The 27101-nt window shown below is 40.2% G+C and overlaps 1 protein-coding gene across 5 annotated transcripts; it reads left to right on the forward strand.

The window, feature by feature from the left end:
- The first annotated feature begins 49 nt into the window (after positions 1-49).
- Positions 50-24008, forward strand: LOC102462376 (semaphorin-4E-like). Of its 5 annotated transcripts, none has more exons than XM_075902857.1 (15): positions 50-3875; positions 5624-5884; positions 6463-6608; positions 8600-8659; positions 9584-9682; positions 10594-10693; positions 12297-12407; positions 14346-14497; positions 14810-14985; positions 18787-18943; positions 19317-19539; positions 21002-21117; positions 21584-21750; positions 21942-21994; positions 23085-24008. In XM_075902857.1, exons 2-15 carry the CDS (start codon positions 5776-5778, stop codon positions 23858-23860), a joined length of 2445 nt encoding a protein of 814 aa, XP_075758972.1. In that variant the 5' UTR covers positions 50-3875; positions 5624-5775; the 3' UTR covers positions 23861-24008. The 5 variants fall into 5 exon arrangements, with proteins under 5 accessions (XP_075758972.1, XP_075758975.1, XP_075758974.1 ...); XM_075902859.1 differs by lacking the exon at positions 50-3875 and adding an exon at positions 3904-3939; XM_075902858.1 differs by lacking the exon at positions 50-3875 and adding an exon at positions 4410-4480.
- The last annotated feature ends 3093 nt before the right edge of the window (positions 24009-27101 follow it).

Raw genomic sequence — 27101 nt, forward strand, 5'->3', positions numbered from 1 at the left:
TTTGTTTATAGGGTTGCTTTTTTGATTATTTCAGAGCTATTTGATTTTCCTAGGATTCCAGTGCATTAAAAAGGGGCACCATGGTGTTACCTCAGACTTGAATGCCAATATTAGTTTGTACCAAGAAGAATTTGAGAGTTGCATTCAGGACCCCCACATCCTAGGAGCCAGACCTAATTGTATGAGCTGTTTCAGAAAAGCTAAAATAGCTTTACATATAAATAAATAAAATCTGACCATTTGAGGGACAAGGTGGAGCCATAACAAAGTGAAACATTCTATGAGTGGTTTCTGTCAAGTGAGAAGTAACGTCTATTTAGTGTTAATTTGAGACACACAAACCCAGCATAAGAGCTGTCGATTGCTCCTGTACTGACAGTGACAGTTCCTGGTAGTTGTGTGGAGATGGGGAGTACTAATTGTCACATCAGGGGAGGGAGAGTACTTGTTTGTTTAAAGGATGCTCTAATGGAGCAGAAGAATCCTCTGCAAGTAATGCAGTTATTTGAAACACATGTGTTGTACTAATACAACTGTGCTTATTTTGTTGCTTGCAAATTTTAAATGGTATGCAATACCAATAATATATTTTCCTCCTGTTTATTACAAAATGTACAACAATCTATAGCATCTTCAAATATATAAACATTTAAAACAATGCAGAGATATTAAGCTTTTAAAATACAGCACACTTTTTATTTGTATTGATGTCCCATTCTTCTGTGGTTAAAGCTAGTTGTGGTTTATTTTGCCCAAATTAAGTCTGGACCACTTCTAAATATAATGAACTTTGATGCATAAAAACACATTCTTGAATTTAAGATGGAAAAAATGATTTAGAAATGCATGCATGAGGATTCTGTACTATCCTTATTCACCATATCTCGTGGCTGTGGCTAGTGAGTCACAGCCAGATTGCAGGGTTGAGAGAGTCACTTTATACAAGAATGCATTTAAGGACAACCTAAAGAGATTACTTTTGAAGTAAATAGCTTTTGTGAAGCTTGTTTAGTAGGTAAACTGCTAAGGGGAACAGGTGTAGAAACTATTTCCATTAGCTCTGGGCAGTGAAGTCATTGCTGTTTAAGAAAGCATTGACGTATTCTGTTTAGTTTTGTGCCACAAGTACGTCTTTAAAAGATTGCAGTATTGCCCTTGAACTGTTGCATGGGCGGGAAAAGCCTTAGTTTTGAAGAGCTGATAGCGAAAGGAAACAATATCCAGCTACAGTCTCATTGAGTATTAATAAAGAATAAAAGATACGTGCAAAGCATTTGTCATTCTACCTACGTGTCCTAGTTTTAAAAGACCAACTCAGGCAGAAGCTAATGGTAAAACATCATAGACAGTTGGAATATTTCACATTCCCTATTTTAAAGAATTGTAGTACCTGTTATTTCAGAAAAATACAACTATTTTCCATATATAGCATTAGTAACATAAACTAATTAAAGCATTTCCTGATTTTTTTTTAATTGAGGCTGCAGTCAAATCAGTACAGTCAGTGGAAAAATTAGGTTATATTATCTTCCCTTTTTGTTAGTCTCAGGTGGTCAACTCTAACTTGCACCCCTACCCCTAGGTATTAAATACAGGTTGCAGACATAGTCTGTCCTATTTTGCAACACATTAGGTCTGGCTGACCAGGAGTATCTAAATGCACAACCTGTGCACAAATAATTTAAATGTATTTCTGTAATCTGCAAAAATGTTAAATGGTGTAAATATCAAGGAAGAGGAACTATTTCAGGTTTATAAACTGAAAAGGAAATGTCATGCTAAGTACTATGAAAAACTTGCTCCAATGAGGCCGTGTCTACTCTTAAACCCCCATGTTGATCTACCTTGTGCAAATTCAGCTATGCAAATAGTGTAGCTGAAGTTGATATCCTGCAGCACCTTCCACGTGGTAAGGTAGGCAGGGTCTCCTCTCCTGTTGATTATGGCTACTCTGATGGAGTTCTGGAACGCTTGAAGATCGATTTGTCATGTCTAAGCTGATGCGATACATTGACTGCTGGAGGATCAATCCCTGCTGGGTTGTTCCACCACATAGTGGAGACCAGGGGTGTTAAAATGTGCTTAATCAAGTAAACGTGTAACCACTGAAAATTTCAGCAGTCACACTTATGTGCTGGGGGAAGCAGCTTTTAAGTTGGCTCCCCGCAAACACCAGCTCCCGAATGCCGCTGTATCAAAGGCAGCAGTGCAATAGCTCCACGGGAACCAACTTAAAAGCTGGCTTTGTGTGTACTAGCTCCAGCCTGTCCCTCCGCACAGCTGCCTCTGATACAGAGGTGGCAGGAGGGGCTGCATGTAACCATGCATGTTAACCAATGGGCCCAGGCTCATCAGTTAACTGTGTGCATGCTTGCACTTTCTCCGCTGTAGTGGAGACAAGTCTGTCTACTTTGAATAATATCTTGCAAGAAATGAGTGGGGAAAATACAATCTCCTAAAGCACTTAACTGGAAGAGCTGAAATACTAGAAAATACATGGCAAGAGAGGGAAAAAAAAACCCTACCTTATTAAGTCAGTGGAGTTGATGACTAATATGTCTCTAATTTATTTTCCTTGGGTTCTAATACAGCAATTTTTTGGGAACTTTGGTAAATATAAATGCAATGGTGTCAGTTTCTTCTGAGGGATTCCTCAGTAATTCTGTTTCAAGTGGGAGAAAATGTACTTTTTTTAGTTGACAAACTCTTTGAAGGTATTTGGATGTTATCACTTGAAGAGGAGTTCTGTGCTGCTCAAAAGCTTGTGTCTCAGCAGTAGTAAGTTGGTCCAGCATTGGTACAACACTGAAGAGCTATTAAATAGGTTTTCTATCCAGTGGCTCTTTTGAGATGAAGTTTGAGTGGATAAAAGTTTTTCATTACACTTGTTGGTTGCTTTCCATGGGTACTAAATAAAAAGATTATGCAGAACAATTTGTGGTCTAATTTGTTGTCCCATTTTGTGTTTGTTTCTTGGTATACTTGCCCTATGCTTTTCTGGTTTTCTTTCCTGTAATAGGGGTGCAGCAACCAGGCAAGAGGGAGGGGAAAGAATATTTAAGGAATTGTGAAAGTAGAAATTCACAGTGGCTCAAGCAAAGCTGCGCTTTGTAGTGTAGACATACCCTTTATTAAATGTAGGAGCATGTTACCTACTACTAGTAGTATGATACATTGCCTCACATGCAGCACTGATTAGTTCGGTAGTTGTCACCGATTTAAAAATTCAAGCCAAAAGTAAAATTATAGCTGAAATGTTAACCATTTATGAGAGCTGCACTTGAATGTTACTTTTGCAAAATAATATTTGAAAGCAGCTCCTTGCTATTGTAGCAGTTGGGTTGTGTGATGCTGGAACTCAAGCTTTCTCTAACTGTGGGTCCTGAGCCCCTGGGGGGTCGTGAGCAACTTCGAGGGGGATTGCAAACAAATTAGAGGGGAGTCGTGAGCAGTTGAGAGGCTGGTTGCAGCAATGGGGGGAGGGTCATGGTAGCACAAGTTTGAGACCCCCCCTTGCTGTAACTCATTAAGGGATAGAAATGCTTAGCTTATTCTATCACCAGCGCCCCCTGAAGCAGTGGGGTGGCTTGTTTTAGGCTGTAACTACTGTACAATAGTAGGAGTTTGGACACTGGCTAGGCTCAGACTGGGAAGCAAGACGGACAAACCTTCAGTCTTCCCTCCCGCCCACCTCAACGATTGTTTTAAAATCCTGCAGGCGGCGGGTTCCTTCACCGCCTTTGGGCAGAGGCTAACGATTCAGTTGCGGGGGGAACTTCATTCCCCTCTCCCGCAGGAGCTGGGACGGGGGGGAAGCGTGTCCCTGCCGGCGCGCTCCGGCCCTGGGCAGCTTTTGAGCGCAGACTGGGACGTCGGTGAGCAGGGAAGCGGAGCGGGAAGAGGCTGGGGCGCTAGGTGAAGCGGGGCTGGTGCAATGGGGTCAGTGCCGAGGGGCTGGGGCATTGGGGGGTAGTTGACAAGGGGCCTCGTGCAATGGGACGGGGATTGCCGAGGGGGCTGGTGCATTGGGGGGGTCATTGCCGAGGGGGCTCGTGCAATGGGGGGGTCATTGCCGAGGGGGCTGGTGCATTGGGGGGTAGTTGACGAGGGGGCTGGTGCATTGGGGGGGTCATTGCCGAGGGGGCTCGTGCAATGGGGGGGTCGTTGCCGAGGGGGCTGGTGTATTGGGGGGTCGTTGATGAGGGGGCTGGTGCATTGGGGGGTCATTGCCGAGGGGGCTCGTGCAATGGGGGGGTCGTTGCCGAGGGGGCTGGTGTATTGGGGGGTAGTTGACGAGGGGGCTCGTGCAATGGGGGGGTCGTTGCCGAGGGGGCTGGTGCATGGGGGAGGGGAGGGGAGGGGCGGGGCCCGGGAATCTGGGACGCCCCGCCCCTGCTGTTCGGTGGGGGGGGCAACCGCCTGCTCGCGGGTGGTGCGGCGGTTGGGGGAGGGGCGAGGCGTTGCCTCAGCGCTGGGTGAGGTGAGGTGGGGTGGGGCGGGGCTCGCTGAGGGGGTGGGGTTTCCTGTCGGGAGGGGCGGGGCTGTGGAGGTTATGGGGGGGGTGCTGGACCTGCTTGGATCACTGAGGCTCCCTTACCATCCCCCCAAGCCTAGGAGCCCGGGGGGGGGGCTGAATTGGGGGAGCTGGTAGAAGGGGGACCCCCTCCCCCCACACCCGCATGCCAGGCAGTGCCATGGCGGCGGGAAGGCGAGGCCAGAGCTGAGGACCCCCCCCCGCCAGGGGACAGCCGTGTTGGGGAGCCCCCTGTCCTGTGGAGACCCTTTGGGGTGCAGCATGGTGCCTGGTGAAGGACTGAATGGGAGCCGGGGGAGCATGATCCCAGCCTCTGGCTCTTTTGTTGTCGCTTCTGAGTAACAGATCTGGTGGGCTTCACACTTTTGAACTCTGTCCCGTGGTGCCCTCCTACCAGGGCTGGCATTGGGGGTAGAAAACGGGGCAGTTGCCAGGCACCAATGCCACCGTGTGAAGCTAAGTGAGATGATCAGGCTTGGGCGTCAGCTGTGGTTTGTGCTCCTTAGTTGCTGGCTTGGATGCCCGCAATGTCATGCCAGCCGTGCCTCCCACCTATCCATATACCTTTTCCTCCACATTGGTACAACTGCACAAAAGAACATACTGCAGGTCTTTTCTCTCTCCAAAGGAGACCATGGGTTCATACAAATAAAGGCTACCTGTGTGGAAGAAAGATGTGAAAGACGGCTAAGGCAGAAAACGCATGAAAGCAAAAAATAATCCAAGCGAAAGTTGTGCCTGTCATTGTTACCATCACTCTGTGGTGTCTACTTATTGCAGAAGACAGTAGATCTGATCAAAACATTCATACGTTCAAACAAGGTTTGACTAGTGTCAGGTGGGAATAGCTACCAATGCACAAGGTAGCTGTAAAATACAAATGAAAAAAGACTTTACAACTGAAGATGATGTTTTTGTTAGAAAAAGTAAGGTAATCAACTGACCTTCGCTTTATCATTTGAAGATAATTGATCAAGGTAATCAGTTGAATTGATCTTAAACTGCTTTTAATTTAAGGGTATGTCTTAGATGTTAGTGGAAAAGTTTATTAAAAAATAAAAATTTAAAGGGCACAACTTTGATTTGCAGAAGCTTCATAAAATGTTGAAAGCTACAGATAGCTACACCAGAGACCTCCTAATAAGATCTTTTCAAGAACCATGCAGAAAATGCCGACTGTAAATATTCAAATTTAAAGGAATTTACACTGGATAGATCATATTCTAACTGGATTTCTGAAAATGAGTGGTACCACTCCTGTTCTTTGTCTCTGTCTTGTTTATGGATTAATGCAACTGCTGGAAGCATCTATCCTGAACTGCATTCCCAGAAAAACAGTAACATACCACAGTAAGTGTGATAAATCTCTTGTGTAAAAGATACATGCTGAAGAACAGTAAGGTTCCCTGTGTGTTAGGTATATAAGAATTGCCAGCACTGATTTTCAGGGCAGGCTTAGGAAAAAAAATGCCACCAACTTCATCACCAGCACTTCTTTTGTCATCCCGTAGCATTTCCTTATCCAAGTACTGACGCATCCCAAATCTGCTTGATTTTGAGATCTAACAATGTCGAAGAATTTCCCTTTTCATGCAAAGAACCCTTTGCGGTAATCTTGAAGACAACAGAGTTTTCAACATCATTGGTCACTCTTTCTGCCCCAGATTCTTATATGCATGTTCTGCTGTGATTTACCATAACATTAAATCTAGTGGCTGGAGACTTTGGTATATAATTAATAAAAGTGGGAATAAAATATCCCTTTATAACTGAAAATTATTTAACTTGCAGTCCTGGAAAATGTGTATAAAATATAAACCTTTGTTCCACTGCTATCCCTTTTTTCAATCTGGTATTTTTGTTTCATGGCAATGGTATTTTAGCAGCAAATAATTTTTAAAATAACTTTATAACTTGTATATTTTTAGATGGAAATATTAAAACGTTTATGAAACCAGGATTATCCAATTTTTCCACACTCTTGGTGAGTGAAGAAACTGACACCTTATTTGTTGGAGCCAGAGATGCTATATTTGCTCTTGACTTGAATGACATCTCAAGAGAAATAGCCAGTGTAAGCTGAACAACTATTTATCCCTTTTTTAAAAAAAAAACCTGTCTTGCTTAAGATTTTTTTTACTGAAATCACTTAATTTCAGATTTCTAAAGACAACAAAGCAATGTCTTGCAACTGTCAGTATGAGATAGATGTTCAGTCATATAATCTGGGGAATTACAACTGCCTGTGAAGTTTTTCCAGTAGAAATATTGCTCAGTGGACGAGTTCACAAATTCAGGATAGTGTTCAGTGATGATAGCGAACCTTTCAGATCTGGGAAAATGTAGACCAAAAGCCAGATTGTTGCTACTGTGAGTGGCCCTTATGTGAGTAGAACCATTGAAAAGGACTACTTATGATTATTCACATGAATAAGAGTTTGCCAGATTGGGATCAATGTACCGAATGTGTGTGGTAATGACCATAAAAATAAGGCCCTTTTTGCATGTTTAGCTTTTTGGTGCTGCAAAGTGGTGAGCTCAGTCAAAAATGTGATTGCTCCGAACCACAGTTTATTTATTCTCATCCTTGCAGGATCAGCACAAGTCATTTTTAGTTAGTGATAAATAAATGGGTTATAAATGGGTTAGCAGCACAATAAATACCATTTAAAGCCTCTTAGCTCTTTAACTACAGGCTGCATCTCAACCCACCAATGCCCTCGTGTGGAACAACCTAAATGACACAATCTGATTATTATTTTTGTTGAAATATTTTCATAAATCCAAGGTAAATAGATACCTCTATTCAAGGTGGTAATAGCCATCAGTCAGTGCCTGCCTATGTATTTGTAATTCCTGTTTTTTAAAACTGAAGACATGGCTGTGCCAGGAAGCATTCAAAGCTGCAGCCACCAGAGTTAGCTCCGTCAGATAGTATTGTAATGTTTTTTTGTTGTGCAGCTTTGTATCATACTGATTTGTGCCTTTAGACTATAATGCAGGTTGAACCTCTCTAGTCTGACACTCTCTGTCATCCAACATGATTGTCCACTTATCGTGGGTATGGCTACGTTTCCGGCAGTCCCATAAAGCCGCCAGTCCTGGTTCTCAGTATTCTGTGAGCTCTAATTATTTAGCTCTAATTTGGCCCTAAATGTAAGCAGTGGAAGTGTTGGTAATGGTGTTAAACAATATTGACCTCCCCTGGTCCAGCAAATTCTCTGATTAGGCATCAGTCAGGTCCTGAGGGTGCTGGATTAGAGAGATTCAACCTGTGGTTTAATTTTTAAGGTGCTGCATACCCACAACTCCCATTGACTTCGAATGAAGTGGTTTTAATGTTTCTTTTAAGTTCCTCTCTCATGAAACCTGTTTTGTGATATGGCATTTTTATGTAAATAATTTACAAGAATAGAAGTGAAAGAACGCCAAGATATTATGAAGCTCATAAATTTAGCTCAGATGTGAAAGACATGCCTTCTGATGAGGAAGTTCTGTGTTCTGTGGGGTTTCTGTATACACTGGAGCCCTTGTCTTGTAAGCTGTTCCACATGGATGAGCCTTACTTGCCTGTACAAACCCCAATGAAAGTGAGGAGTTCACTTCACACAGAGCAATTTACAGGATTTGGGTATGGCCGAGCATGATCCATTCTACAAGACTGCCTGTGCTTTGTGACAATCATTACAATAGTCTAGCAATGTCACTGCATGTAATTAATTTATAAAATGTGCTTTTAGCATCTTGTGTCTCATGTGGCAACTCACAGGCCTTCAGTAAAGGCCCAGTCCAGGAACTTATTGCCCAGCTCAGTCAGAAAGCCCTGTTCTGGGGGGAGACTGTGTTCTTCGGGGGGCACTTACCCCAAGGGATAGCCCCTCAATCTAGTCCCTTCTTCTGAAGCAGTGGCACCAAATCAGCACTGCTAGGAGGATCTCCATGGAGGTGACAGCTGGCTTTGCTCCTTAAAGCAAAACCAAAATGTAGGTTGATTTTGATTTTACATTTCGAATTTTATACCAAAAATCACAGTATGCTAAATATGGGATATTTTTTGGGTTCTAGGAAGACTGGTACACAACAAGGGATAGACAATTGGAATGCATTCGCAGAGGAAAGGACAAAGTAGGTAAAGTGTTTGTTTTCACTGCCTAGTTATTAAATAAGTGACCATATTGAATAACTTTTTAAAACAATAAGCAAATATAGAAGAATCTGGTTCTGAAACTTCTATTCCTTTACAGTAACTACACTTCTGACACACCCTACTCTGAATGCATTATGTCTTGCTTTTATTTTCAGACTATAGTCTGTTTGGCCCTAGCCAATCTTCAATAGTGCTATACAGGCAGTCCCCGGGTTACGTACAAGATAGGGACTGTAGGTTTGTTCTTAAGTTGAATTTGTATGTAAGTCGGAACTGGTACATATTGTAGGGGAAACTCTAGCCAAACATTTCTCCAGAGCTCAGTTTTATTCTCCCACACCTCACTTCCCTCAGTCCTTTATTCTCAAGTTGAGGTGTCTGCTGAGAAAAGCCGCTCCGTGTCTCCCTGGTCTGCTGGGGGGGGGGGGAGCGCTAGCTTCGCGTCTCCCTGGTCTGCTGGGGGGAAGCAGCTAGTGCGGGGTTGCCTTATCCCGTTTGTAAGTAGGGATCTGATGTAAGTCGGATCCATGTAACCCGGGGACTGCCTGTATATATTTAAGCCATGATCACACGAAGTACTTTAGCATGTGGGTAGTAACACTAAAATCAACTGGGACTACTCACATGCTTTAAAGGTAAGCATGTTCTTAAAGTGCTTTTCTGGGTCTATGCTTTGTACAGCTATATACATGATCAGTAATTTCTGTAAACATATTTTTAAGATCTGATACTGTAAATTGTTGAGCATTAAAATTTGTGTTACTCTTAAATTTATCTGTTGAGCTTGAGTCCAGTGTATTTGGACACATTCTCTGTGTTCTGAGGTCTTTTTGTGATGGCACCTGGAAACCTTCATTCACTCACCCCTAATGTATGAAAATTTACTGTTATTTTGGTTTCAGGCGGATTGCCGAAACTACATCCTCCTCCTTCATAAGATAAATGACACTAACTTATATGTTTGTGGAACCAATGCATTTTATCCAGCTTGTGATTACATGGTGAGTATTTTATATACTTAAACACATCCTTTACTATGTGTGCATAAAATTGTTTGAATTGTATGGTGGATCTTTAAGTACCTTTCCAAGTAAAGTTCCTATTGAAAATTAGTAATCATTATTTTATTGTGATTGTTTTTAATTAAAAAATCAATTATTTTAAATGTATGGAACAAATTTAGTACCAGGATTAAGTGTTTTCATTATTGTGTTTCATTTTTGTGTTTTATATCTGGAAACAGTCATTTTCATTTATTATGTTGTTGCATTATCTCTGCATATATTTATGAATGCTTTTCATGTTTACTTACTGAATATATATTTCACTATTCTTAGTTCTTTCCCTTTGTTTATCTAGTTCTGCTAAAAACAAATTTTGTTTAAACATTAAAACAGGATTAAATTTCAGTTGAGTGCCATGATATGTAAATAATAATTAACACTTGACAGTGGGCTGCAAATTGGATGAATGATATATTTTCACCAAATGCACCCATAATAGTCTATATTTGATAGGAACTTACTTTCTCACATACCAGGCAACTTGTGAATACTGAGGGCTTTGCCGTAGTGGCACTTGTACAAGATTTTAATTTTTCTCATCAGCATTTAGGGAATTTGCATAGAAGAGTACAAATTCTAAAAAGAAATACATTTTTTCAAACCAAAATGTATTCACGTTGGGCAGGGTGTTTTGACCCTGGCCAATGGATTTAAAGAGGTGTTTTCATAGTATTTGATTAAAAACAAAAAAGACCGGAAAAAAATAAACTGAATACATTTCTATTTGTATAAATACTCATACTTCCATAATCACTCCATGATAATTCTCTTAAAATAATACTATTAACATTATTTTTAATCAGATATGAGTTTTGATTTTAGCTGAATAGAATGATTGTTTACAACAGGTCATCAACAGTACAGATATTCATCTGCAAGGGAAAGCTGAAGAAAGCAGAGGGAGGTGTCCTTTTGAACCTACTCTGAAGTATGCTTCCTTGTTAGTTGGTATGTTTTGGGAATTCCATGTAAACTGAAATAATATTTCACAGCTAATTACAACGGTCAACTACTACAATCCTAATTTGATGTCTGTGAAGGTTCATGAAGTGTTAACATTGATTTGCAGTTTAAAAATTGGAAGATGAAACACAGATGAAACCTATGAAAAACTAAATGGAGCGGATTTCTGTGCATTGACACATCTACTTTTTGGCTTCTGCTGGCTCATAGATAGGAACTTTTTAGAAAGATTGATTGCTAATGATTTTCTTAGTACAACTCTTGCAACCGTAACTGATATCCTTGAATCTAACTACTTACTCTTGAATTTCTTAGGTTTCTGATGTGTTTGAAGGTCACACGGGCACCGTGAAATCTTTCAGATGTAATTACTAAAAAAACACATGGAGCAGATTTTCTTCATGTGCAAAAACTACCCTTGAAACCTTGTTCAGTGTCCCTTAGCAACTTTTGAGATTACCAGAGTCATCATCCGGGTCACTTCTCTGAGAGTCTACCTAGCAATTGTTGGCTTTCAAACATTCGTTGTATGTTTTATCCTTTGCCTATTAAATCATGTTCCTAAAGTATTCTTCTATTTATCCTTGGATCTTACTGGAATTTTAAATTCATGTTGCATCCTATTTTGGACCTATGCACAAATACAGAGTGAAATCTGTTTTTAAAAGACTGCTCAAGGGAATAGCATAAGCAGTTGCTTAAAAGAGATAGCCTTGATAATGAGAAAACACAATTATATTCAGTAGGTTTGGGGGATACTTGTCTGTTTTTAAGAAAACAAGCTGTCTAACAGGATTGATGTTGGGCATTAAAAATTATGATGAGTATAAATACAGAACTCACACAGGCTACGTCTAGACTGCAAGCCTCTTTCGAAAGAGGCTCTTTTGAAAAAGAGCATCTAGACTGCAACCAGTACTTTTGAAAAAGCAAGCTGCTTTTTCGAAAGAGAGCACCCAGGCAGTCTGGATGCTCTCTTTCGAAAAAGCACAGTTTGCATTACAAAGCGCCTTTTATTTCGAAAGAACACTTTTGAAAAAAGGCATTCTTCCTCGTAAAACAAGGTTTTCTGCTGTCGAAAAAATTGCTGCGTTCCTTCAATTTACTTTCGAAAGAATGTGCAGCAGTCTAGACGCAGGGGAAGTTTTTTTGAAAAAGGCTACCCTGTCGTCTAGACATACTCACAGCAATTTTCTTTACATTTTCCTGTTAACACTTTTAAGATCTGCCCTAGGGGCCTACTGCAACTTGTAGCTTCCAGCTAGTTGTACCGTAATTCACTTTAGACAGCTGTCTACCAAGCCAAAAAAACAAAAATACATTCCTGTCCCAACATCTTACTATCTTAAGGACCTAATTATGCATGGTGCTGCGTGAACTCAACTCCTAATCAATTTTGTAGCAACTGAGGCTGCTGAGCACCTTGCAAGACTAGCAACCTAGACTTTTCAGCAGGTAAAATTCTAGCTATACCTGATCCCATTGCTATAAATATTTGCATGTGATTAATACATATAACAGATGACCATTCCTTTACATTTGAAAAAAAAGTATATTATACACTTTTATTTCTTTAAACTCTTTGCAGATAGTGCTTTTTATTCAGCCACTTCAAACAACTTCTTGGGCACTGAGCCTATTATACTTCGCAGTTTGAGAAACCATGTAAGGACAGAGTTTAAACCATCTTGGCTAAATGGTAAGATGTTTTTATACCTGCAGTGCAAATATTCCATCTTGTGTGACTTTTTTAATAAAAAAATAAGAACTGTAACCATTTTTCTTCCTAGTGTAGAGTTCTGAAAGTCTAATGTGGGGCATTCCCCCTTGCAATATATAAACCGTGACATGTAATTTAAATCTTGGTTTTTAAATTCAGCTGTCATTTTAAAGATGCCAGCTGAAATATGACATAGTTTATGACCCTTGCATGCATGGAAGCCAAATGTTAGATCATAATTATTTTCTGTCTTTCTCATTACTGGTTTAAAATTCAGTTGTGTTTTAGTTGATTATGAAATGTTATAATACAATAACACCTGTAACATTTGACGGTTACTGAAGAAAAGGGCTGTAGCATCCCTGAGTTGAAGTAGTGTACTTTACATACAGGTTTTACAGTTTGGTTCAGTGGCTTTTGGCACTTCCTCATGCAAATTGTTCCAGCATTCCTGTTTAGAAAACAGATTTTGTGTGTGTATTTTAAATACAATTAATATCTCATATACATTAACGAGTGCTTCATATTGTGAATAGTGTGCTAAGCAAGAGCAGGTGAATTTTTTTCTAACCACCTTCCATGGCATGCTAGACTTCACTTATTAATTTAGCATAGGCAAACAAAATGCAAATAGACAAGCATCAGCCATGAATTTCAGTGCTTCTCTAGTCCTGCTATTAGTAAACAGCATGGATCTGAAGGCATTTTTGTAGGAACCTGCTACAAATAATTTGTTAGAGTTCCTAAACAGCTTTTATACGGTTCCTAAACTTAAAAAAAAAAATAATAAACTGCTAAAAAATCAGATGTTGACATTGACTTTCCTAGTTTCTTTAGAATTGTGTGTCAATCCCATATTGCATTCACATCATCTTGTGTATCTGTATTGCACAATCTGTAAACATAAAACCTCTTCTAGGCATACTCACTTATGTGCAGTGTTTTTTTGTTTTTTTTAACTTCTTTAGGCCCACTTTATTGTCCATAAAATGTTTCCTCTTTCTATACAAACCTTATTCTGCATAAAAATGGAAAGGAGATAGAAGAACATTAAACTCATCTGTAAACCTTTTGTTTAGGAAATATAAAAGGTTCCGATTTAGCATTAGTAGTAATAAATTTAATCTCCCGCAAAATATTAACCTAGGTATCTGTGTACTTCTGTCTAAAATTAATGTGAATTGATTTGCAGTGTCCAGAAAAAGCAAGCTCCAAAATTGAGGACTAAATATAAAATAAGCTTATAATTAAGGACTAAGGTGAAGAGACAGTTAGTATAGGTAGAACCTCTCTAGTCCAGCACCGTCAGAACCCATGCCGAAATAGAGAAGTTACCGAATCAGAGCAGGTCAATGCAGAGTGCCAACAAATCTCCACACACCTAGGCTTTGCACCAGCACAGCTCCATGCTCAGACCAGCCCAGCCACCGTCCCTGCTTACTTTCCTGAGTGTGTCATGTCCCTGCTCTTCCTCCTCCCTCCCTGATCTTGGCACTTCCGAAGCTTTGGAAGAGTGAGGAAGGAATTGCTAAGCGTTGAGCTGCCTGCACGCAGGGGAAGGGGCAGAGAAGGGAGCATGGTGCTGTTTTTCCCCATGAGTGCTCCAGTCCTAGAGCACCCACAGAGTCACCGCCAGTGCCGGACCACAGATGTTGCTAGACAATGGAATCCCTGACTACAGAGGTTCAACCTGTAGTCCATTTCCACTTATGCAAATATATTTTTTAACCCTTTTGAATTCTTTTGAAAACATTAGGTACTAACTAATAAGCTCGTTCCAGGCCTTTCCTTGCCCACTGTAATCATTATTTTACCACTTTTTAAAAAAATAACTTGTGATATGAATTGTATTTCATTGCTTTTTGTTCTCTACTTTAGAAAAAACTCTGTTGTATTATGTCTGTTTATATATTCCAGACCCAAGCTTTGTCTATATGGATATTGTGCAAGAAAGTGAATCTAATCCAGATGGAGATGATGATAAAATTTATGTGTTCTTCACTGAAACAGCTGTTGAATTTGAATTCTATGACAAACTCCTGGTATCAAGAATTGCTCGTGTCTGCAAAGTTAGTATTTGTATTATAGCTGTTTAAAGTATGTACATAATTTAGATAAAGCTTTATGGAAGAATGAGCCTAGTTTTTACCAATTAAAATTCTGTCTCTAGCCTTCTATAATTGAACTCACTTTTTCCTTCTTCCAGACTCTTCAGAGCCCCCTGTCAAACCTCCCTCTAACATTCAAATCTTTTGGCTTTGAAAATTCAGAGTCCTATAGGAAGATTGAACCAATCCCTTGTATGACAATGCTATGCAGTCTGTTTATGTAGTGAAATCAACTTGAAAATTCTGCAGTGATAATGCTTTCCCTTCATACAGGGTGATCTCGGTGGAAAACGCATATTGCAAAAAAGATGGACGTCATTTTTAAAATCCAGACTTACCTGTTCCATTCCAGAGTCGAATTTCCAGTTTAATATTGTTCAGGATGTCTTTTTATTGAAGAGAGCAGACTGGCGCGAAAGTGTGTTTTATGGGATTTTTACTCAACAGTGGTAAGATACAAGAAATTCATCTATTACTAACATTTTGAAGTAATTTTTCAAACCCGAGGTTGGGTTTAGGTATCTAAATTGCTTTCAGATATTTTGTAAAGCTAAATGTAAAAGCTTTCTGGCACATGAATTGCTTTGCTTCTGCATTAGATTCAGCCCCTGAGCAAAGCTTTACTATTGTAGTTCATTCTATGGGAAAGCTCTTTGTCGAGTGCTTGTCTATATGTATTCTTCTCTTAGTGCTCAGGGACCGCATGCACTCGAGGTCTGTGTGTGTTGGCCAGCAGTGTCTGTGGGAGCTGTGCATGTGCTATGAGTGTCTTCATGGCCACACAGTGAGCGTATAGGTCAGAGCAGGCCTAGCCACCGTTCCATTCCTTCTCATTGCCCATGGCGGGGAGGGAGAGCTTCCCAGCATCCTTTTCTTGATCCATCACTTTTGCTTAATCTTTACTTAATTATCTGTATAGTTGCCTGTTGGAAAACTTTGGATTGTTTAGGAAGTTTTTATCTGTTGTTTCATTTCCTCACCACAATCACCTTCTTGGCGCTATGGCTTGGAGAGGTTGCATTCTGAGTTGCATATCCAATTTTAAGTATTGCCTCTCATCCAACACAGCAGTCCCAACACAGGGGAATCATTAAGGTCTGATGCGTCTTTTGGTAGAGATGTACTGCAGTCTTTGTCCAAGTAGACTTCAAGCACGTTCCTCCTTTTATCTGCTCACTGTTGGAAGTAACCAAGAGTGAAATGTATATGGATAAGCACTCAGAGAAGATAGAGAAGTTACTTATCTTTACAGTGACTGGAGTTTTTAAAGATGTGGTGTCCATATATATTCCACAACCTGCCCTCCTTCCAAATGAATAGCAATTGGACCCTTCCCCGTGTGTGGCTCCAGCAGATACTTGTAGCCAGAAGTCTCCAATTTGAGCATGTGCATCATGTGCATGCCAAGTGTGGAGTATACATGGACAACAAATCTCAAAGAACTCCAGCTACCATAAAAGTAAGTACAGGCAGTCCCCGGGTTACGTACAAGATAGGGACTGTAGGTTTGTTCTTAAGTTGAATCTGTATGTAAGTCGGAACTGGTGTCCAGATTCAGCCGCTGCTGAAACTGATTAGTTTCAACAGCGGCTGAATCTGGACGCCAGTTCTGACTTACACACAGATTCAACTTAAGAACCCCAGGCATCCCCAAGTCAGCTGCTGCTGAAACTGATCAGTGGCTGATTCCAGGAAGCCCGGGGCAGAGGCTTCCTGTAGTCAGCCACTGGTCAGTTTCAGCAGCGGCTGACTTGGGGACGCCTGGGGCAGAGCAGCTGGGGTGCTGCCGGGTTGGTCCAGTAGCGCCGCCGCTCCTCGGCGCTACTGGACCAACCCAGCAGCACCCCAGCTGCTCTGCCCCAGGTGTCCTGATTCAACCGCTGCTGAAACTGATCAGCAGCGGCTGAATCAGGACTCCTGGGGCAGAGCAGCTGGGGTGCTGCCGGGTTGGTCCAGTAGTGCCGAGGAGCGGTGCTGCGGGACCAACCGGCAGCGCCCCACCTGCTCTACCACAGGCCTGGGGCTTTGCTCCACGTCTCCCTGGTCTGCTGGGGGGGGGGGCACTAGCTGCGTCCCTCCCTCCCCCCCAGCAGACCAGGGACACGGGGAGCAAAGCCGCAGCAGCGGCGGGGTGCCGCGCCTCTGAGGCTTTGCTCCAGGTGTCCCTGGTCTGCTGGAGACGGTCCCCAGCAGACATGGGGCACCCGGAGCAGCTTTTCTTGCCCCGGAGGTCGAGGTGGCGGGACCGCTGCGCTCTGGGCGGTCCCGCTGCCTGCGAGCTCCAGGGTGAGAAAGCCCCGTTCGTAAGTGCAGATCCGACGTAAGTCGGATCCGCGTAACTCGGGGACTGCCTGTAACTATTTTCCTGTAACTTTGATGTGCATTGTTTAGTTATTTGCATTGTAAAAGCTAAAACTATTTGGTTTTGTTTTTCTCCTCCATCTCCTATCACATCAAACTACATTTAGAAATTGATTTCACTGAAGATATAATCTCCTCTCTGTATTTTCTCTTTTGGTTTTTATTATATGAGGAAATTATATAATAATAATTATAATAAACCAGTTATTATGAAAGTACCTCAAAGTTGCTATTATCACCAGAATCAACAATGAATTCAAATCCATCCTCTATTTGAATAGAGCTTCTGAACTTTTTGTCTCTTATTACAATCGAGCTTATTTGGATCACAGTGAACCCTTCACACTCTTTGTTGGGGTTGTCTTTCACTGTGTATATGTACATTGCATAGCACAGTGCGGCCCTGATCTTGATTGACCCTTCTAGGGTAGACAATATTGTAACACTAATAAAGGAAATAACTGCAAATAAAGTAATCTTTTAATAATAGAACTAATACATGTGCCTATTTAGCCTGTTAGAGGTCTATCACTTCCAGCTGGTGAAGTAGCCAATCCAGGGTCTATCTGTTCACTGCCTTCCCTTTCCTCCAATGGTAACTTGTCTCTAATGTATGTAGAATTGAGTAGTGAGCTCTCACTTTTGTGTTAATAGACTGATTGCAGGCATTTGTCAGTGACTCAGAATAAGAATTGATCAGTTATTCCACATATTTGAATGGACCAGACTTGTTTAGTTTGATATGCCATATTTTGAAGTTAGGTGTTCTCAATCTCTGGGCTAAAGCTTTTAGTTAAAAACTAGCCAAGAGGTTTCCAGTCCACACAATTCAGTTATGCCCTTTCCATCAGACTGAAGGAAAAATTAAAACTAGCTAAACTTAACTTGACATTGTTTATCACTTAGGTAGACCAAAACCATGTCTTCTTCCTGGGTTGTTTCCACTGCCAATTGAAACCACTGGCCTTTCAAGATACAGGATAAGTGCTAACCTCATGAAAGGAAACCACTGGGAGCTGAAGTACCTTTCTTCCGAATGCAACCTCTGTCAAGGCCTACTTGTCTAATCTAGTACTTTCTGAAAATAAAAACAGGACTCCAAGATATGTTTTTAGAGCTGAAGAATTTGATCTCAGAGTGAAAGTGTGTGTGTATGTGTTAGTAATATAAAGAGATACGGACAAAATATACCAGCAGCAGAACTATGCAGTGGCAAAATAATCATGAAAAGATAGCTTTGGTGGTTTGTAAAGACACCAAAACCCTTAGATTGAGACCCAGATCAATGGATTTTGCATTACTTTGCAGCTGTATCAGTTTATGCCCAATGTATAACTTATATCACAGTATGCATAAATGGGATTCTGTAAGGACTCATCTTAAACTGTATATTCTCTATAGAAACGGGCTTTAGCATCATGGAATTCAAACCCCCTATTTACCTAATATGTTTTCACAAGGGCCAGAACAGCTGTGAGCATCTTCTTTGGAGAGGAGAGAATTATATATAAAAAGTGAAGAGTAGAAAGTAAGAAGCTGCCTAACCATGATGCTTAGTCTTGTCTGCTTGCAATCACCTAATTTATCAATGAAGTGTAAAAAACTAGTGTCAAGGGGTACATCTCTTCAGCTGTTTTTATTTGGAGGATATTACTGGATTTTAACAAGATATGCCTTTTACACAGTGTCTCTTTTTCCGAAGCCTTTCTCGGTAAATCACAAGAATGATGACTGACGCGTCTTAGTTGTGTATTTATGGGCATACATTCACTAACCCTAAAAAGCAAATAGCAACATGCACGGTGAAAAGCAAGTTGTTTGTAAACCTTCCCTTCTGTATAAAGCTCAAAATAATTCATATTTTCTCTGTCTTTTTTTTCACCTCCAAGGGGAAGGTTGGACATTTCTGCAGTTTGTGCATTCAGTATGAAAACTGTCCAAGAAGTCTTCACCACAGGAAACTATAAAGGGCCAGTAACTGTGGAACATTCACATGTTAAATGGGTGGTGTTCAGAGGAGAAGTGCCACTCCCACGTCCTGGTGCTGTAAATATTCATTTATTCTCTTCTAAATGAAATATTATTTTAATTTTCTTTTCTGCTTGAGAATTACTAGTCCAAATGTTGCCAATGTAGATGCAGTTCAGTGTCCAGCACAGAGACATCATTCCTCCACGCCAGGTCTGGGTGTGTGTGGAGGTCCCTCATGTAGACAAACCCCCTACTCAATCCATCACAGAGATTAAGTGGTGGAAACCATCTTTACATAGCACTCGGGTGAATTTCATTCATAGTGAATGATGGATTTCTTTTGTGGAAGTAGGGAGAAATAGTTAACAATTTAGAACATAGTAATAGTTGTTTTAATTGGTAGAATATGCAAATGGTTTTAATCATGTTTCTTGGTCATTGTTTCTAGTGCATTGATAATTTTGCCCGGAATATTGGATACAACACTTCACTTGATTTGCCTGATAAAATTCTGCAGTTTGTTCGAGACCACCCTTTAATGGATAATGCTGTAAATCCAATTGGGGATAGGCCAGTGCTACTGAAAAGAGGTTCGAATTATACCAGGATTGTAGTAGATAGAATCACTGGCCTAGATAGCAAAACATATGATGTTCTGTTTATAGGAACAGGTAAGTGGTTTTATTTTACAGGGGAGGGGAGGAGATTTATTATGGAGGCATTCGTTTTAGAACATTTTTCTGAGCCTGGAAAAAGGAAAAGAATCTACTGACATCTAATACTCCACCAAAAATCCTTTGTCTTAATTTATGACTTTGTAATGTATCAGACAGTAGCCAGTGGGTTTATATGTTGGGCTTGCACTTTCCTTTTTCCTTCAAGTGATGTTTCTAGCTGAACTGCTTTACTTCCCATAGTAAGATACTGTGTGAGGACAAATTTCATCCAATGGGCCCTTCTTCAGCAAAACTCTTAGGCTATGTCTACACTATAGCCTCTTGTGCAGAAAATATGCAAATGAGGCAAAGCATGGACTATCACTGTGCCTCATTTGCATAATTATGGAGGCTCCGTTTTTGTGCAAGAGGCTTTTGCGCAAAAACCCCCTCTTGCGCAAGAGCCATTCTTCATGAAAAAAATGTGGAAGAACTGCTCTTGCACAAAAGCCTCTAGCGCCAAAACAGAGCCTCATTAATTATGCAAATGAGGCATGGCAATATTCCATGCTTTGCTTCATTTGCATATTTTTTGCGCAAAATGGGGGCAGTATAGACATAGCCTTAATTCTTGAATCAGTGAGACTTGGGTGCTTTGCTGAACTGAAGCCATTGTGTCTGTTGTTAGGTAGATGTCAGTTCAGAGCCCAGACCAGGCCTTAGTGTAATGTTTGATGAATGGTGTTTTATTGTCTGTTTTTTTCCTTTTTAAAACTTTTGTAGATAATAGTTCATAACCTGTGTTATCATTAATTTTATTCAGAATAATAATTTTCTTTGTAGCCTCCCAGTTTATTTTGTTTTTACCAGGAAGTCTACATTGATTGCTATTTTCTACTTAAGCACTCTTTATTTGTAAAGAAGAATAAAGTAGGAATTAAAAATATGCCAGGGTTTTACAAACATTCATTGTAGAAAAATCCCCAGCTGGATTACCCTTGCAAAATGAGCTTATGTTGCTGGTTTTCTGCACATGGGTGAATCTCCCACCGGATTAAGGAACTTCTAATTAAGGCTATTACCAAGAGCCATGAATTCCTTGAAGGAAAGGTTAAGATTTTTGCATAAACCGTTGGGGTACAGAAACTGACTTTCCATTTTGGAATTTCCAGCCAGCTTCTAAGTAAACTGTATGTTTGTTTTGTTGGACACTGAGAATCTGTTTGGAAATCTTCCAAGTCAGAAGAGCTTGAATCTGCGCAAATCTTCCAAAATCAGAGTCTCTCCTTTGCTTAGAAAAATCATTACTTCTTATCTATTGTAAGGTGAATGGAGAAAATATTGCTATGGAACATTTAGGAAATATCCTGTCCTCAAGATTTGTTTTCTAAATCTCTAAATGAGGCTGATTACTTTTTAAACTGTTACACTATGTTTGAACATAGTTCTCTTTAAAAATACATTTCATTTTATGCAGATAATGGATATTTGCATAAAGCTCTCAACTGTGAGGGGGAGATGTTCATTGTGGAAGAGATACAGCTGTTTCAGTCCCCAGCCCCTGTGCAGTCTCTCAAACTGTCTTCGAAAAAGGTAGATCCTCTGTCTGTGCCACATGCAAAGGATTTGGTATAATGCTATGTTTCAGGCCTTCCTCTTTTACATTGTACACTTAGCTTTTCAATGTGATGTGTATATACAACGTACTGTTCTCTAGCATCACGCTGATTAATAATAAAAGCATACATGAGATTTTGTCTGGGATTTATTTTGTATTTTAATATAACTTAAACTTTCAGACACACATTTGGAAATTTACATCACTTTAATTTAAAAGGAAAAGTTTTCATAAAGACTGCATTCTCTTCCAGCCAGCAATCTTGTCTTTTCATATGTTCCGCAAAGCACTATATATATTCACATGGTCTTTCATTGGTCATCTATTATTTCAAAGTATTAGATTGATTTATTGTCAAATCACAGAAATTACTGTCCAAATGCCATAAAGTTTAAAACTCTCACAGTGCTATAGAATAACCGCTCCATACTGATTTTCTAGGGTCTGCTGTATGTAGGATCTCCATCTCAAGTGGTACAACTCCCAGTTTCAGTATGCAGCCGATATAAATACTGCTTGGATTGTGTTTTGGCAAGGGATCCTTACTGTGCATGGTCTAAGTCTTTTGAAAAGTGCATTCCAGTGGCTAATCAAACAGGAGACTTGCAGTAAGTAAAGAGATCTCATTGAGGTCCACACCAATCTGAGATGATATTTATCTTGCTTTTTAAATTCAGTTCTACCAGTCCATAAAATGTAACAAAACCAGGATGCATTCTACAGCTAATGTGTTAAAAATTTGAACATTTTTACGTGCCTTGATGATGTATTTCTTTTATCCATCTCTCCGTTCTTCTAGCGATTTAATTCAGAATGTTAAAAATGGTGATCCTTCCAAATGTCCTAAAGTAGGTATGTGAACATTTATCTTTAAGAAAAGATTGTTTAAATATAGTACAAAATGAAAATAATTCTATCATCTGGGTCATATATCTGTGGTCATTGAAATGCCTGATAGTTTAGCTAAATTAAAATACAACCTAGGAGTAAAAGATACGATTTTTTACAAGAAAATGCTTAGGTACTTTGGTTTGTTTGTCCTTAATGATTTTGAACTTCGGGTCAGGATATTTTAGTTCAGTCTGAAACCACTAATCTCATGGGAAGTAGAAAATGTGAGCCAAGACTTTTAAGGCTGTTGGTATGTTTCCTCCCATACTGCAGAAGTTAAGTGGGATGTAAGAAGTCCTGTTAGCTTTGTCACTATGCCTGCTACTTGGTATTGCTCTGCAGAAATATAACTCAAATACTCAGCTGTTTTGAAAAAAAAAAGCTTGCTGGTTCAGAGAGAGACATTTTAAAATATGAATTTTAAACCCCCTGGCTGGGTTGATATAATTGGGATTGGTCCTGCCTTGGGCAGGGGGCTGGACTTGATGGATTCTATGATTAATTTGTGATTAAGTTTGTAAATGTTTTAAATTTTAAATGTTTGCAGGATTAGGGACTTTATCTTAAATGGCAATTAAAATTAAAAGGCAGCTATTGGAGATTTTAGGACATCAGTGTAATGTGGTGAAGAGGAAAGCATTTGTAAGCTCAGAAGCCCTGTCCAGCTAGTATCTAATCCTCACAACTGCTTTGTAAGGATAAAATTGGAAGCGTGCAAATTGGGTGTAGAAATTGAGTCAAAGAAAGATGAAGACATATACTTATGTTAGTCTGTGGCAAAATGAGAATTTAAACTCAAGTTCCTGAATTCCAGCCCATATTCAGGCTGTTAGATATCACTGGGAATAAGGCCAGCAAGAACCAATCTGTGCTGTCATGCCCTTTTAGCAGATGGGGGGAGACAGTTAAATCTGTCAATTTCTGTAGTTTATGCACACACCTTAAAACACTCACTGTCCTTTGTGTCATGTTACTTAATTAATCTTGATGTTATGTGGCGATGCAAGTTAAACATTGTTGTTTTTAATTAAACCAACCTTCACAATTTCAGGAAATAATGTCAGAGACTGTCCTGTTAGCATTGGCAACAGTGTTCATCTTAAATGTGTGCCCATGTCCAACCTGGCTAGGATGGTGTGGAAGTTTAATGGAAGTAGTCTCCAGGCAGAAGATTCTAAATACCTGCTTTATGATGGAGGAATAGTCATATTTAATGTGACGGTAGCTGATGCTGGATTTTATGACTGTCATTCTGTAGAGAGAGCTAATGGGAAAGAATTCCCTGTATCTATGGCTAGCTATGTTCTTTATATACAACGAAATAGTGTTTTCATTATTCCTAATTACACAACAAATCAACCAAATGCAGACGCAGCTCTCAAGGTTAAATCTTTGGTATCATCTTCCTTGCTGAATGACCCAGCAAAAAAAAAATCCCTGGAAGACCAAAAAGAGAAGCTTATTTTAAAACTCTTGGGAGCTGGATTTGCACTCCTTTTTTCTTCTTTGCTGGTTTGGAACTTTTGCAAAGGCCATCTGTCTCTGCCTTGGAAGAGCAGAGAGAAAATCTCAAAAACAGCAAATGCAGATTGTTTGCCAGGTTCAACATTGGCTACAGAGGGGCTGGGTGCTATGAAGAATTCAGCCATGCAGACGAACACCTCCACTGTTAATGAATCAGTACCACTTGTGAGCTTTCCCTCAGGAGAACGCAGTGCTAACGTACAACACAACACAAGTCTCACAAAGAGATCTGGAACTTGCAACTCACAAAGCTGTTTGGTTGAAGAGGACACAATGTTTCCTATTGACGAATGTGAAATGTAAAGTTTGAGTAGGAGTGAAAAGCTCAAAGTCTAGTGAGCCAAGAAGTCTACTCAACATAGTTTCATTTCTAGTTGCTGAATTTGAAAAAAATTGTTGTTGGTTTTGATATTTTTAAACGTGTTGCAGAAATAAACATTTGTTAAAAGTTTGTACAATACTGAGCTCCTTTTATGTAACACTGTGTGTTGTCGCACCATTATAAACATTAAAATTGCAGAAGCTGTTAATAATTTTTAGCACTTAAATATTATTTCAGAGGGTGTCTACTTACTCAACAAATGCCACCTTATTAAATCTTCCAGTGTCCCCGTGAAGTAAGTATGATCTCCATTATACAAATAAGATTAAGCAATGTGCTCATGGCCACAGATGGAATCAGTGTCAGATCTGTGGATTAGAGATTAGAAATTCCTAACTGATCTTCCTATGCTCACACCACTGGCCACAAAGCTTTCATCTCTCTCTCTCTCATCTTAGTTTTTAAATCTTCAAAGCATTGTACACACACTAACTTAAGTTCCTAATATATTTTAGTGACCTTTACAAGGTATCTCTCCCTATCCCAAACAGCATCATAACCCAGTTTATGTACTTTATTGCTGATGCAAGTTTATGTGCCTTAGAGCATGTCCAAAATCCAGATACCATAACCCTCTTTGTTAAATATCTTTAACTGTCTCTAAAATGTCATCTAAAATGTCTCAGTCTCCTTCTTTGGAGAACGGTCTGAGTTCTCCAGCAGTGAAATACCCAAAGAAATTGCTGTGCTCTCTTGCTCTCTCTGTCTGGTGCCAGAGGCATGCAAAGAATGATTGAATTCTACTGCTTCCTTTTCTCCTTCGAAACATATATATGGCTGCATCTAGACTGGCAAGTTTTTCCTCAAAAGCAACTGCTTTTGCAGAAAAACTTGCCAGCTGTCTACACTGGCCGCTTGAATTTGCGCAAGAACACTGATGATCTCATGTAATATTGTCAGTGTTCTTCCACAAACACTATGCTGCTCCCGTTCGGGAAACAGCCCTCTTGCACAAGAGGGCCTGTGTAGACAGCTAAAAACTGTTTTGCGCAAAAAAGTCCCGATGGCAAAAATGGCAATCAGGGCTTTCTTGCGCAAAACCGCGTCTAGATTGGCATGGACGCTTTTCCGCAAAAAGTGCTTTTGTGCAAAAGTGTCCGTGCCAATCTAGACGCTCTTTTCCACAAATGCTTTTAATGGAAAAACTTTTCCGTTAAAAGCATTTGTGGAAAATCATGCCAGTCTAGACGTAGCCATACAGTTTGCGTTCTCCAGTTCTCAAGTTGCCTTAGCAGCAGAAGTTTCCAGACTTAGGTTGAACCCACGTCTCCTGGGCAGGTGCTCTTTCCTGCCACACTACCACATCTGCTTAAAAAGATAATTGAAAAAGATGTCTAGAAACCAGGTGAATGCAGTCTAATGACCTATATAAATTACATAGAGAAAAGACCAAATTATTTGTTGTTTAAAGCTTCCTTCACACTACAGGTTAAAGTATTTTTACACTAACGCAGAATGCCAATCTCTCCTTTTGAATGCATCTTTTATTCCCTAAAACATCTATTTTACAACAAGGACCTCTATTTGCACACCAATTGTGGCCAGCTATTAAAATTTACTAAACATCCAACAATGCTCATGTTCCCAGATTTATATTTGGCAGTTTTGCAGGTGCTAATTAATAGCAGTTTGCACTTTTCAAGGAAAGAGCTAATGGTGGGACTAGCCATCAGCCTTTATTAAGTAATGGAGTTAGAGAGTAAGAAGATTTTACATAAAAAATGTAGAACTGAAAATGAGAAGGCTGAAGAGCTGCTGCAAAACCGTGATGCTAAGTCCTCTCTGATTGCAGTCACCCATTGTAGCAATGAAATGTAAAGAACTAGTTTGAAGGTATGTATCTTGGACAGTGAATGTGCTTTGAAAGGGATTATACTGCCATTAAGAATACCCTTTAAGTTTAGGCAGTGATCTGTTGTGTGCTCTTGTCTGTGTTCTCAGCCACTGTTTAAAGAGCTGTGGGAAGATTAATGGTGCAAACTTGACAATGGCTGGGTAATTAATGACATGAGGGGGGATGATCAAAATATCTAATTTCTGGTCTCTTCTGAAGGGCAGAAGATATTAATTGTCCTCCTTCAGCAGGAGAAGGCGCAAATGGAACAAAAACCCTGTTAAAGGACATCCTTACAAGGTTACTAACACCTGATTTTAGTGCAATTCCTGCTGATCTCATTACCCTAATTTTAACATGTAAAATAATTAGCTTCTAAGAAGAGCCAGAGATAACCTACTGTTAGCAGGTCAGTATGAAAAATACTGTGTGTCCTACTTTCAGCAGAGTCTTCAGTGGTTTATTGTAGTCCCTTTATCATTGGTGGCCAGGTTGTGTGTATGAAGACAGAGAAAATGGAGTAGAAGGAGTAAGGACCCAATTCATTCATGTCCTGGTGTTGAACTTGGCTCTGGGCCTGAGAGAGGAGGCAGTCTGGGAACTGCTGGTTAGTCTGCCAGCTCAAGTTAAGAGAGGCATCAGAAACTTTTCACCTGTTGCCACAAACTTTCTGACAGTGACTATTCAAGGGTCCACTTGCAAAATTTCAAAATGTTCCCATCAGTTCTAACACTTGTTCAGCTCCACTGGTGTCAAATGTTGGGAGCTCTGGCATAGAGGTATCATTGGTTTGCACTGCTATTTTAAGCATTGCATTATCTCACTTTTCTCAGAAAAGGTCTAGCTGTAGTTGACGTGATGGTTAAAACACTGGCACGTGCTTTGTCCCAGCACTGTGAATGCTGGTGACAAAGGATGAGGATTCTAGATACATTTGAAAGGCAGGTGGAGGGGATAATAGAGAGAGGAGGGGACCAGCATCAGTACTGTTGCAGTATCTAAAGGTCCGAATTAGGCACCTGGCTACATTATGCTAGGCACTCTGCACAAATATAACAAAAAGTCCCATGCCCCAAAGAGCTTACAGTCTTATCTAGGGAAAACCTCCTGTTTGTCATCCTTATATAAGCTCCATCTAAATACTGCTCAAAGAACAGCTGCTTTTCCTGAGTTTCCTGGGGAAATGACATGGGCACAGCTTATCATTATAGTGCAAGCCTGCAGTGCCCAGAAATTATGAGGGCATGGAAAGTAAAGTTCAGAACTGCCTGGAATTAATGCAAACTCTTTTCCTTATTAATGTGGGCGACCTAATAAAATACAAGCAA

Source organism: Pelodiscus sinensis, chromosome 19 (assembly GCF_049634645.1).
Source record: "Pelodiscus sinensis isolate JC-2024 chromosome 19, ASM4963464v1, whole genome shotgun sequence".
Taxonomy (NCBI): Eukaryota; Metazoa; Chordata; order Testudines; family Trionychidae; genus Pelodiscus; species Pelodiscus sinensis.

Coding starts and splice junctions, on each gene's coding strand:
- LOC102462376 (XM_075902857.1), top strand. CDS start 5,776: ATGAGTGGTACCACTCCTGTTCTTTGTCTCTGTCTTGTTTATGGATTA. Junction 14,498..14,809: donor GAATTGCTCGTGTCTGCAAA/GTTAGTATTTGT, acceptor CCCTTCATACAG/GGTGATCTCGGTGGAAAACG. Junction 21,751..21,941: donor AATCAAACAGGAGACTTGCA/GTAAGTAAAGAG, acceptor CCGTTCTTCTAG/CGATTTAATTCAGAATGTTA.